Consider the following 13899-nt stretch of genomic DNA (forward strand, 5'->3'; position numbering starts at 1 on the left):
GATTTTTCCAACTCCTGTTCCACTCCACCCCGTCTCACCCCAAGAACACACATGTACATAATGTTCATGTTTCTCAAATGTGGGCCAGAGGTCCCTGGTGATCTCCAAGGTGTATGTGGATGGGACAGAAAGTGACACTGAACTTACAACAGTTGCTCCTTTCCCAATTCTCGACGTAAAATCTTCGCATTACTTTAAGAAAGCGGGCTTAAAAAGAGAAACAAACAAAAAAAAATCAATAACATTTCGAATAGAATGTCTTCAGTTATACTCACTTTGGTGTCACAGAGGAAAGCAACCAGGGCCTCAGTGGGACTGGGATGTTACACTAGGCTCATCCCTGTAGTCTGCTCATCCACGCCGCGTGGTCCGGAGGACACACTGCCCTGACCATGACGGTGAGAAGACATTTTTCCAGTGGATCCCCAGTATGCTCTCTCTCCCTATGTCAGCGATTCCTATGGGAACCGCAGCCACGCTGGGGCCCATAGCTGCGATGGGGATAATTGGGTGGGCATCAGGATCGATACCCGTGTGAGATGGGTGTGGCGACACTAAAGACAGGAACCAGGAGTGAGAATGACCTGACTGCTGGCCATGTGGCAAGCTGACTAGTTGACACAGATGTTCTGGGAGGGGAAATGGACGACAGCCTACATCGTTATTCGGTATGTGAGCAAAAGCTTTGAAGCTCAGTGGACAGAAGTCTAACTTGAATTAGCTGACAGGGTCGTAGTGTAGCAACTCATCTTCTGAGCCAATTTAGAACCCCAGAGGTGTTGCGGCATTACTGTATTAATTGTGTTTCACACTTGCTTTTGTGCATGTTTTTGTTTGTCTGTTTGGTTGGTCTACAGAGTGAGCTCCAAGATAGCCAGAGCTGCCCAGAGAAACCCTGCCTCGAAAAACAAAAGCAAGCAAACAAACAAAAAGAACACCCACACTCTGTACAGCCGAAAGTGGTGGTGTTTGCAACCCCAGCGTTGTTCATAGAGAAACACTGGAAATCATTTCTATGCCCCAATAAGAAATTCCACAATTGGCTATAATTCATCTATAAAGCAGAACTTATGCAGCCACTAGAAATAATAAAGTTTAGACTACTTCTGGACAGTGGTGAAGAAACCTGTCCCAGCAACTGCTCTTAATGAAAGAAGGAGATGAAAGAATCAAACCAATTGCATTTATCACCTAAAATTTTGATCATAGTGCTAATATAATTTAATAAACAATATAACTCTGTAGTAGGAGACTGCTCGTTTGTTTCCCAGCCGCCCAGACCCTAATAATCACACAGAAACTATATTAATTACAACACTGTTTGGCCAATGACTCAGGCATATTCCTGGCTAACTCTTATATCTTAAATTAACCCATGTCTATTAATCTGTGCATTGCCACGAGGCTGTGGCCGAACAGTAAGGTTCCAGCGAGCAATAAGGTTCCTTTGGCAGCTTTGGTGTCTCCTTGATGCCACCTACTCTCTCTGTGTGTATCTCTGTTCTGATTTCCCTCCTGGTTTCACTCTGCTAAGCCATTGGCCCCAAAAGCTTTATTTATCAACCAATAAATGCAACACATATACAGAAGGACGCCCCACATCATCCTTAAAGAGATACGTGATTTTCAAAATAGGCTAACGATAAAGAAAATAGTTATGATTCTGTTGTTAAAAATAGTTATGCTCCTATTGTTCAGAAGGGAAAGCTATAATACAAATTAGATGGACGACTAAAATGTTTTTAGTTAAAAAAATGAACGCAAATTTGTTATTGTTATTTTATGTGCAGGAGTATCTTATCTTCATGTACATCTATGGGCTATGTGCATGCAGTACCCACACAGGCCAGAGGAGGGTGTCAGAGGCACTGGAATCAGAATTACAAATGGTTGTGAGCTGCCATGTGGATGCTGAGAACTGAACCTAGATCCTCTGGAAGGACAGCCAGTGCCCTTAACCACTGAGCCATCTCTCTAGTTGCTGAAAAACTTTTTAAAAATGGCAATTAACTTGCCTTGAAAGACTGGTTTTATCACCCTTTTTGGTAAATTTTGCATTCCTAAAGCATTTCATGATATAGAATACTATTTTCTTACTAGAACCCTTGACAATAAGCCAGCTGATAGAACCAGAGAACAGACCATGAAGAGGAAAGAGATCTGAACAAGAGGGAGAATGGCGACCACTAATTCATTTAGCCAATGTGTGTGAGTGTGTGTGTGTGTGTGCATGTGTGTGTGTGCAAGTATGCATAAGGATGTTCTTGCACATTCCAGCCCCTGAGCTAGGAAATGGTTTTCAGGGAAAATGAAAATTTCTGCCATCTCTGTAATTTAATATTCCACATAGACAATTTACAACTCTAGCATCTTCCACAGGCACTAATTTAACTCAGGGATGTTTTCTTTGTAGCAATTTTGTGATTTTGAAGGAAATTATTTATGACATAACATGGCAACTGGGAAAATTTGTATCTTCCTTTCATCTTAGAAAGCAAGATATGAATTACATGGATAGCCCAGGAGAAAATTCTCTCTCTCTCTCTCTCTCTCTCTCTCTCTCTCTCTCTCTCTCTCTTTCTGAATTAGACTTGGTCAGGTGAAAACTTTTGAGAAAGTCCCAGTTTAAAAAAATACATACATACTATCACATAGTCACCCAATAGTGGAAACAACAACCTAGACCTTGGAAGTTTGTTTTGTTTGTTGTTGTTTGAGTCAGGGTCTCACTATGTTGTAGCATGAAAATAAAAACCCAGAGACAGAAATTGGGGTTCAACCTGAAAACCAGGAAAGCAAAGCAGCCAAGCCACTAGAGAAGTCTTACCTCCACCAAGGCTGGGCGACCACAGCCTAAGCAGATTAAGCAGACTAAGCAGTCTGAGCCTCTCTCTCCTCTCATTTTCTATTTTCTCTAGTGCTGGGATTAAATGTGTGAGCTACCACCACATGGATTTGTTTCAGCTTTGATATTGTGTAGCCCAGGGTGACCTTGAACTCACAGAGATCCATCTGCCTCTGTCTCCCAAATCCTGATTAAAGGTGTGTGCCACCACTGACTGACCTCTAGTGGCTTGGCTTTGTCCTTCTGATTTTTAAGCAAGTTTTATTTATTAAAACATAAATAAAATATCACTATATTCTTTAGTGGCTTGTCTGCTTTGCTTTTCTGGTTTTTAGGTTGAACCCCAATTTCTGTCTCTGGGTTTTTATTATTCATGCTACACTATGTAGCCCTGGCCATCCTGAAATTCACTCTGTAGACCAGGCTGGCCTTGAACTCATCCACATCCACCCGCCTTTGCTTTCCAGGTGCTAGGATTAAAGGCGTACTCTTCCATTCCCAGCATGGTCTCGAGGCTTTAAGAATTTTGTCTCCATTCTGACAGTGGAGCAGGTGTGTTGGGAAGCTTAAATTGTCAACCTTGTGCAGTCTAGAATCACCTAAGAATAGAGTCTGCCTGAAGAACCGTCTAGATCAGGTTCTCTTGTGGGCAAAGCAGGAGGAGGGAGAAAGACCCACCCTGACTGTGGCCTGCACCGCTTCATGGCTTGCACCCTGGACTGGATAAGAGTGTGGGGAGCCAGCTGAGCACACCATGCATGCGTCCCTTCTCTGCTCTTCACTGTGAATGTGGCCAGCCACTTCAGTCTCTCCCTCTGTTCACCCTGCTGTGACTGACTGTAACTGGAATCATGACCTAAAAATAAAGTTCCTATCCCCAAAGCTGCCTTTTGCCAGGTTTATTTTATCACAGAAATGGAAATCAAACTAGAACACCAGGATGGAGGAACCTCTGCCCAAATGCCTTGAATCCCTCCAACGTAAAAGCAAAGGGCCAAACCGAAGAGTTAGCTTACAGGGAACTTCAGGACTTCAATTTGAAAATCTGAACTCCCAAGGTAGATGTTTCCCTTCCTCCTCCCTGTGAAGGCTCTGAGCATCCCTGAAACAGCTTCCCCTTTGGAGTACATCAGGGATTTCCTACCTCCTTGGGAAGATTATTTCACTGATAGCCCTGGTGAGGGTCTACATATTGTTACCAACTTTCCACTGTGTGGTTCTTACTGGATAGGAAAGGCTCTGTGGCCAGGGGCCATCTTCCTTAGTCCTAAAGGACTCTAAAGAGGTTTTACGTTCTCATATTAATGTCCAAGCCTCGATTCTGGCATTGGTGTTTTCAAAACTGGACAGCTGGTGTAGTTTGCAGGAACTAGCCTCAGTGAGACTGGAAATCCTGAGTTCACAGTTGCAAAAATATGCCTTTTAACTAACCGTGTGACCTCTCAATTTCTTTATACCATGTTTATATCTTTAGGTTCATTTATTCTTCCTCAAATAAGATGAAGTAAGGAAAATAATTAAGATATTTGAGTTAAAACAAGATTTATTACACAAAAAGTAAAGTGGTAGGAGAAGCAAACTTCCTGGAAGGATTGACAAGAACTGTGCAGTGATCTGCCTGATTGGAGCTGAGTTACTGTCACCTCCAAATGCCCGAGAACGTCAGTCAAAGAGTGACATACCCCCCCCCCCCACACACACACACTTCTACATGGAGTTGAAAGGGCTTTCCGCAAGAATTGTATAACTCTGGTCCTATTTAAACACCCCAGGGGTAGATCTCATAATCCCACAAGGGTTTTGCCATCTGTAGATCTAGAACAGTGAACGCGCTGTTTGCTTCAAGAGGATGTTTTCCTTGGCAAGTGATGTTGGGAATGCTTCATCCATAAAATGGCAATAAGATCAGAGCTCTCTGCTCAGAAACCCATCATGCCTGCTAGGGTTCGTGGGAGGGAGCAGGACCAGTGACTCCCCAGGTATCCACTCCTTTTGTCCCAGGACTTCTGTTTCTTAGCCTGCCTATCCCTCAGAGACCAAGAACCCAGCCTGTTCCCCAGACTGAGAAAGATTGGATGCATGCCCCCATGCCGCCCTCCCTCATGGTTGATCTTCTCTGTCCACATACCACTTGCTGTGGGACAACGATCTTTTATCTTGTCACTTGTATTATTTTAATAAAAGGCTGATTGGCCAGTAGCCAGGCAGGAAGTAGAGGTGGGGCAATGAGAACAGGAGAATTCTGGGAAGAGGAAAGCTCAATCTGCAGTTGTCACCCAGATCCAGCTCAGTTGTAGAACATGGGTTATAACCTGTGCTTAGTTGAGGGGGGCAGGGCATGTGTGTAGAGACCACAGAACGGCCTTGGTGTTAATTTCTCAGGATCTGTCCACACGTCCACCTCTTTCTTTTTTTCTTTCTTTTCTTTTTTTTCCTTTGAGACAAGATCTCTCATTGGCCTGGAGTTCACCAATTACAGTTGCCAGCAAGCCTCAGGGATCTCCTTTATCAGTCCATTGTATCTAACAAAGTACCTTGCATATAGGGAAAATGTTTTCTAAGACACTCAAAAACACAGCAAACAAAAGTAAAAGTAATCAAATGAGTTTACACCAAGATAAAAAGCTTTTATTCAACAAAGGAAATAATCAATAGGATAAAGAGACAGAACCTATAGAATGGAAGAAAATATTTTCAAACTGCATATTTAGCAAGGGGTTAATATCTAAAGTATAAGGAGCTCAAAAGCTGACTAGCAAAAATAAAAAGATTTTTTTAAATTACCTCACACACACAAAATAAAGAAATAAGTTTAAAATATAAAGATTTTTAAAATTATGTCTATGTATGCATATAACTATGTGCACATGAATGTGGGTGCCCATGGAGGTCAGTATGAAATCCCATAGAGACAGCGTTATAGGTGGTTGTGAGCCCGCTAGAAAAATCAGCATGTACTCTTAACCATAGGAGGATTATTAGGAGAGAGAATGGGCAGAGACAGAAAGCAGGGGTTGGGGGTGCTGGTCCCTGGAGACAAGAGTGGCAGAAGAGAGAGAGGGAAGAAAGAGAAAGAGATGGGAGGTGGGAAGGCCCACCTTTTAAAAGGGAACAGAGAATGAGAATAGGAGGTGCCCTTAGTATAAGCTCCAGCTGAGGACGCATCCTGTCAGGACCCTAAGGGCAGGCCAGCACAGGTGCCTGAATACTACACCAGTTAGATGTCTCACCAGGTAAAGATTTGGTTAGAATTTCTATGGTTGAGGTAAACACCAGGACCAAAAGCAACCTGGGGAGCAAAGGCCTTATTTCAGCTCACAGCTCACATCCTCGCTTCATCAATAACGGAAATCTGGGTAGGCGGGAACTCAAGTGGGCAGGCACTTGCGGCCGGGAGCAGATACAGAAGACATGGAGGAGTCATGCTTACTGGCTCGCTTCTCATGGCTTGCCCAGACTGCTTTTCTTTTTGTCTTTTAATATTTATTTATTTATGTAAGTATTTGTTTATTTTTGGTGTTGGTTTTTCGAGACAGGGTTTCTTTGCGTAGCCCTGGATGTCCTGGAACTTGCTTTGTAGACCATGCTGGCTTCTAACTCAGAGATCTGCCTGCCTCTGCCTCCTCTCCAACTCCCACCAAGTTCTGGAACTGAAGGGGTGTGCCACTACACCCAGCAAGCCTTCTTTCTTATAGCACCTAGGACTGCCAGCCCGAGAGTGACTCTGCTCACACTGGGCTGTGTCCTCCCACGTCAGTCATTAATCAAGAACAGGCACTCCAGGCTTGCTTACAGGCAAATCGTTTTCTCTAACGACTCCAGCTTGTGTCAAGTTGACATACAACTGACCAGCACAGACACCTACCACCAAGTCTGACAACCCCAGACTGACCCCCAGAACCTACGTGGTGGGAAAGAGAACTGTTCTTCTCTGACCTTCACACGCATGCCAAATCACAAGCATATGTGTGCATATAAACAAACAAATATATGTAAAAAAAATCATAGTGAACCTAAATGGGTATTTACAAAAAGAATCTACAGACAAGAACTGGAGATAGAGCTCAGGGGTTAAGAGCACTTGTTCTTCAGAGGACCTGGGTTCAGTTCCTAGCACCCACGTGGCAGCTCACAGCCACCTGTAACTCCAGTTACAGAAATCTAATGCCCTCTCCTGGCCTCAATGGGCACACGACATACATATGATGCACAGACATGAGGCAAAACACCCCTATGGATAAAATAATAATTAAAAACTTTAAAATTAAATTAAAAATTGGTGTTTTGAGACATGGCTTCTCAGTGTCACAGCTCTGGCTGTCCTGAAACTCACTTTGTAGACCAGGCTGGCATCAAACTACAAAGATCTGTATGCCTCTGCCTCCTTAGTACTGGGATTAAAGGCGTGTGCCACCACCTACAGTCAATAATTACAATTTTTAAATATAAAAAATACTGCATGATGTAGCAATTCTTCTACAGGGTATAAGCCCAAAGAAAATGAAGTCAGTGTGTCAAAGAGGTAACCTGTGTTCCCACATTCCTGAAAACACTATTGGCACCCACCAAGAACTGCAAACAAGCCGTGTCCACCAGCTGATGCCTAGAGAGAGTGTGGCTCATGTACCCAGCAGGACACTACTCAGCTCTAGCAAGAGTGAAGCTCTGCAGTGTATAACAGAATGGATGGAACCAAGGATGACTGTGTGGAGGAAAACGAGACAAGGACCACACCTACCATCTGTTGGCAGGATAAGCAGGGATTTATCTCACAGAAGGAGAAAGCTGACCACCAAAGGGCAGGAGACAGAAGGAGGGAGGGAGGAGAGCTGATTGGTGGATACAGGTGAAACAGGAATATGAAAGTCTGGTGTAGGCTGGCTACATGTCAAGGCAATCTGCTGTGCACTTCATTGTCAGAAGAAAGGAGTTCGAGTGTCTCCCCTCATAAGGAAATGTTAAACATTTGAGAAGGTAGATATACTTGGCCTGACTTAAATATTACCTGGCATATGCAGAGAACCATTGTATGGCAACCCAAGTATGTGTATATTTTAATGTTTTATGTATCAGTCAGCTCTTAGATTTTAGAACACAGCATACAAAATAAAAAAGAAAATGTTTCTCTATAATTTCTACTCAAAGTGGAATTCTCTATTGAGGTTAAAATATGGTTTGAAACACAAACCTCCAATCCTTTTTTAAATATTTGTTTATTTTTATTTTACTTTGTGTGTATGGTTGTTGTGTCTACAGGTATCTGTCTGTGTGCCTTATGCGTGTGTGGTCACTGGAGGCCAGATGAGGGTGTCAGATCCCCTGGAACTAGAGTTACAGATGGCTATGTGTCACCATGTGGATGCTGGGAAATGAGCCTGGGTCTTTTGCAAGAGCAACCAGTGCTCTTAATCATTGACCCCTCTCTCCATCACCCCCAACTCTTGTCTGTGAATAATTAGCTTATCATTTAGCACGCTGTCCATGAAATGCCTTCTTTGCTATCCTGTAACATTCAAGGACAATACCCTTTGGCAGGTGTGTGTGTGTGTGTGTGTATGCATTGTGCATGCATGCATGTGTGTGTGTGTGCGTGCGTGCGTGCATGTGTGTGTGTGTGTGTATGTGTGTATACAAGAGCTCGAAGTCAGAGTATCCAATTGCCCTGGAGCTGGAGTTACAGGTGGTTGTGGGCTCTTTGACATAGATGGTGGGAACTGAACTTAGTTTCTTGAAGAGTAGCACACACTCTTGTTTATTTTTTTATGTACCTTGGTGTTTTGCCCGCATGTATGTCTGTGTGAGGGTGCTGGATCCCCAGGAACTGGAGTTACAGACAGTTGTGAGCTGCCATGTGGGTGCTGGGAATTAAATCTGGGTCCTCTGGAAGAGCAGCCAGTGCTCCTCATCACTGTGCCGTCTCTCCACCCCGAACTGCTGAACTTTGACTCAGATAGCCAACCAAAGGGACAGCAGAATCTACAAAAACTCATTTGCTTAGAAGGGAAATGAATCATGGCTTTGTCTGCAGTGTGGTTTCCTAATCCACAGTGCTCTCTAGGTCTAGGGTTTGAAATTAAGGCAGACCAGAAGAGGCTGCCCCATGAAATCGAGCAGTCCTCCCTCTCCTCCTCCCTTCTGTCACCTCCAGAGGCCACATGGATCAGAGGCAGGGTTCAAAGCACTTCACTAAACACTAGCTCAAGCCGTGTTCCCCTAAAATGCATCACACTGAAAGATTTGCTCTCCCCTGGAGTATGTGCGCTCCAGATGTCTTTGAACTCTCTCACTAGAGGGTGTGGGGCAAGCGATGCCAGATTGCTTTGTTGTCTCTAATGGACTTATCCTGCTCCAGGTACTTTCCTGGGCAGAGGCTGACCACCAATCAACTTGTACCTCAGCAGTGTGGACAAACCAATTTGTTTTCTGTCACTCTGGCCTGACGGTTCAAGTTGGAAATAGGCAGCAAAGTTACAGATGCCAGCACTCTGGCATTATGATTATGCCAGATTAATGATACTATGTGTGTGTGTGTGTGTGTGTGTGTGTGTGTGTGTGTGTGTGTGTGTGTACGTGTGATGACATAGCTCCTAGAAGTAGCAACGCTTCGTTAAAATCGGACAGGGCTTCTACCAAGTACATTTACACGAAGAGCGGTTCCCCTGTTCGGTCTCCTTACACCCAGCAAGGCTCGCAATCAGGTTTCCTTGTCTGCAGGTTCGGAAGATGGGCTCTCCCAGAAGCAGCGCGCACCTCGCAGACGGTGTCAGCAGCCCAAAATGCTGAGTAGCCCCGAGGACACCATGTACTATAACCAGTTAAATGTGAGTTCAAAGTGGCCGTAAAGCCGTTTTACCGGCTTTGTTTCCAGTTAATAATTCCGTTATTAATACCTGTTCCAGCCCCCTCCAGCCCCACCCCCACGCTCTTCTGCTCGCCTCGCGAGCATGTGCTTGGCTCTTTATCTGTTGCTTTCATGTCAGGATGTCTGCCTTCACGGTGAATAATTGATGTGGTTTATCAAAGACGAGCAAGATGCATGCTTCATCAGGCTCACTTGAGCCCTTTGATCAAAAAAATTATGCTGTGACTTCTGATATTATCAGCATCTGCTTGCATTCAACACAAAATCACTTTGAATTAAAAATTAACGACTTGGTGCTTTCCTTTGACTGTGTGTTCTTGGCCCTATCCACAGGGAACTCTAGAATATCAAGGGAGCCAGAGGAAGCCAAGAAAACTTGGGTAAATATCTGTCTTCTTAGTTTCCAGCAACTGTAAACAGAAGGGGTCCTTTGTGATAGCGCAGGAAAGGCAAAACTTTCCAGAGAGTCTTCTAAAAATACTACTGCACTCGGATATTGCCACCGCTGATGGCACTAGCAATTCTTTCTCACAGTAGCAAGTACACAAAACTTGAATCCAACAGAAAGGTTGAGATTGTCACCTAGGACAAATGTTATTTCTCCTGATCATCCCAAGGAAACATCAGCATTAAAGACTGGCTCTGACTTGTACGAAACTCTCCTTCCACGAAACTCTCCTTCCACGAGCAAGAGCGCCTTTTCCCCAAATGCAGACAGGCACTCCCGCCACGGTTCAGCCTTCCTCGGGCTTAACCCTTGCCGGGAATGATGAGAAAGAGTACCTAGTCCATTTGTTCGCCAGCCTCACAATAGAGACCAGAAAGGGAGGCCGTAATTGGTACTGCTCCCAGCTGAGGGAGATCGGGGAAGAACCATCTCCAGAGGACACCAGGTGGAGACAGACCACTTGACCCTAGGAAAATCAAGTTATGATATGATCACAGCTTCTACGTACTGCTTACCAAGGCCCAGAAAGAGGAAAAGCTTCATGATCAGACCCAAGATACTGCCCCAAATGTAGGGCACATTAAGAGTTGGCCAGGGTTAGCCCTGCCCTCCCCCCACTCTGTCCCCTGCCCCCTGAACCCCCCTCCCCCGCCTTCCCACCCTTTGCCCCTCCCTGCCCCCGCCCCTGCAACTTTAGGGACGCCAGGGATGAGCCTGGCATCTGTTTTATTTTCCCATTGAAAAGCCTCTTTTCTCTGTTGCAGACAAGTCAAAGTCCTGGATGGGGAAGACCAGTATTACAAATGCCTCTCCCCTGGGGCCAGTGCCCCTGAGGAAAGCGACTCCGCCCACCCATTCTTTTTCTCCTCACCACCCAGAGGAGACTCCGATGCTCCACACTGAGTTGTGCTTTCCAGCCCCAAAGGTGTCCCAGGCAGAATCAGTTGTGGTAACCGATCATCTCATAAGAAAGCGCTGTCACGGGGTCAGCGTCTTTGGACACGGCCCGTGCCTGACCCTCGCTGAACAACTCACAGATCCCTGAAGATTCTGTCTCTTAAGCCGGGCGGTGGTGGCGCACGCCTTTAATCCCAGCACTCGGGAGGCAGAGGCAGGCGGATCTCTGTGAGTTCGAGGCCAGCCTGGTCTACAAGAGCTAGTTCCAGGACAGGAACCAAAAAAGCTACGGAGAAACCCTGTCTCGAAAATAAAAAAAATAAAAAAAAAAGATTCTGTCTCTTGCTCTGCTTCACCTGCCCCGCAGCCGGAATCATAGAACCTCTGTCCTCTTCATCAGGAGAGAACACCCCTGGCTCATCGATACAGCCATCCCAGCTCCCGACAATAGAAGAGGGTGGACAGGCCCACCGCAGGCCGGCTCTGGAGTTGATAACCTGTTTATTTCTCCACTAAGCCTCTTTGTTGGGATTTTTTTCCTCTGCTTCCCCCAGGATCAGGGCTTCACTGCTGAGTGCTCTGGAAGAGTGGTCCAAGATTTCTGTTTAGATACAAAAGTTAAAATCTTTCAGGTTCTTTCTATGGGGCACATGGATGTCTCTGTTGCACGTTGTTGTGTTGAGAGCATCTTCACCTGTTTCTTCTGGCTTGCCAGCCGTGAAGAGCAGAACGTGGAGGGTGAGAATGTGGGCCTGGGCAAAGGCAGGCCCCTGATTTTGTTGCTGTGTTCCCAGGTCAGCTGTCTCCATAGGCTGTGACGGATGGCAGAGGAGAGATCTCGTCTTGCCCATCTCTGTGTTCCTCAGGCCCAGCTCAGGGCCTAGGAGAGTGGACATCCAGCGCATAAGAACGAATTCATTCACAGCAGCATGGCTGGCAGGGGAGTTACTGATATCTGATAGATGAGTGACCCTTTTCTTATATTTAAGCAACCCCTGATGTTTTGCTCAAGGTTAAGCTGTTTGTATGGTAATTGTAATGACAGTATATGGTGTCATACTCAATATATTCAATACAAGCAGCCTTCTTGAGCACAAACTCTGTGTAAAACATTATGGAAAGCTGCTATGTGCTGGGAAAGTAAAACCCCGTCTAAGACTCCTCTAGAGCAGATGTTCTTAAATTTTCTTTCTCCAAATTACTTAGCTGATTTAAGAAAAATACTTCAAAGATAAGGGAAAATATTACTGATTTTTTCTTAATGGAAGGAATTATAACTTTTTCCCAAAGAGAAACAATTAAGTGAAGTTGGTGTGTTAACTTTCCCTATGCCAAAGTGAAGAAGCCTCTATAACTCCAGACAAGACAATATATAGTGATAGACCCAAGAAAAGAATTCACCCAAGTTGAGCTTGTTGAACCAGTGGATTCAACTGGGCTTCCTGGGGCTGGAAGGATGAAACAGAAGTTAAAGAACTTGATCTTTCTTCTTGTTATTGTTGTTTTGTTGTTGCTGCTGTTTCTCAAGACATCGCTTCTCTGTGTAGCCCTGGCCATTCTGGAACTCACTCTGTAGACCAGGCTGGCCTCGAACTCAGAGATTTGTCTGTCTCTGCCTTCTGAGTACTGGGATTAAAGAGGTGCGCCACTACTACCAGGCAGAAGCACTTGTTTTTACAGAAGACATGGTTCAGTTCCCAGCACTCACGTGTGGGCCCACAAATATCTATAACTCCATTTCCAGGGGATCTGACACCCTCTTCCGAACAAGGCACACATGTGGTACATATTCATACATGCAAGCAAAACATTCATACATATAAAATAAAATAAACCTAAAAAAGTAATTGGGATTACATACAGGAGCATGGGTGAAGGGATGCTTACAGAGCAATGGACACTTTACGGAGAGCTATTCCTTGGTAGTAACCAAGGAATAGTCCCTCCCCATAGCAACAGCTTCCCCTCAGGGAGAGGCAGAGTCCTGTACACACCCTTGAACACCTTCCACACTTCCACGAGGAAACACGAGTGAGTGCTCTGTTGCCCTGAATTCAAGATGGCAAGGGCTACATCGTGCCCAGAGGACAGAGTTCCACAGCTGAGACTTGTAGAGAGCTCAGAAATTATAATGGTCTAAGAAATAGCTACAGACAATTTTAGTAGCTACATTGTACTTTAAAAAAAAAAAAAGCTAAATCTTGGGGGTTTTCCAGATCTTCCTTTGACAAGTAATGTTTATATGCTGTGAGAATAGAGCAGACAAAACAAAACTTAGTTGCTTAAGAAATAATGCTGAGGGCCATTCTGTGAGAGACTACTTGCTTAGCAGGGGCAGGGCTTAATCCCCGAGAACAAGAAAGACGATGAGATGAGAGAGGGGAGAGACAGAACGCCTAGAAGATACAGATTTTCTCTGAGTGCCTTCAGAAATTTCAGCTTTATCACTGATTAATCTGCTTTGATGTAAGTGTTTTTCAAACTGTTGACTAAAAATGTTCATAACTTCCTGTATGTCTGCATACAATGTAAGTCTGCCTTGTTTCTTTCGCACTAAAATATGTCTACAAATAAAGGTTTTAAAAAAAGAATCACTAGATTTTAATTCAGAGGCTCTGTGATGACTGGTGATGCAGCTGTAACTCCAGGCAGTCGTTCTAAAGCCACGGTTGGTGTCGACTCTAGCATAAAGTACGCTATAGACTTTTCTCTTGGGCCGTTCATGATGCCTTGGACTCCGGTGTAATTCTTCCATCAAGTAGATGATAATACATTATAACCTGGAACTTCATGTTCATCAAAATAGTAACCATTAATTCTTCCATCAAGTAGATGATAATACATTAT

The 13899-nt window shown here is 44.6% G+C and overlaps 1 protein-coding gene across 1 annotated transcript in view; it reads left to right on the top strand.

The window, feature by feature from the left end:
- Myo3b (myosin IIIB) overlaps positions 1 to 11221 on the top strand; it is a 288989-nt gene extending 277768 nt beyond the window's left edge. Inside the window, exons 31-33 of the mRNA XM_041631591.1 lie at positions 9560 to 9666; positions 10041 to 10087; positions 10920 to 11221. Coding sequence (XP_041487525.1) covers positions 9560 to 9666; positions 10041 to 10087; positions 10920 to 11058 — 293 coding nt within the window. The 3' untranslated portion in view covers positions 11059 to 11221. The remainder of the gene's footprint in view (positions 1 to 9559; positions 9667 to 10040; positions 10088 to 10919) is intronic.
- The last annotated feature ends 2678 nt before the right edge of the window (positions 11222 to 13899 follow it).

Source organism: Microtus oregoni, unplaced genomic scaffold, assembly GCF_018167655.1.
Source record: "Microtus oregoni isolate MIOR12 unplaced genomic scaffold, Mior012 000037F_ref0000500, whole genome shotgun sequence".
NCBI lineage: Eukaryota > Metazoa > Chordata > Mammalia > Rodentia > Cricetidae > Microtus > Microtus oregoni.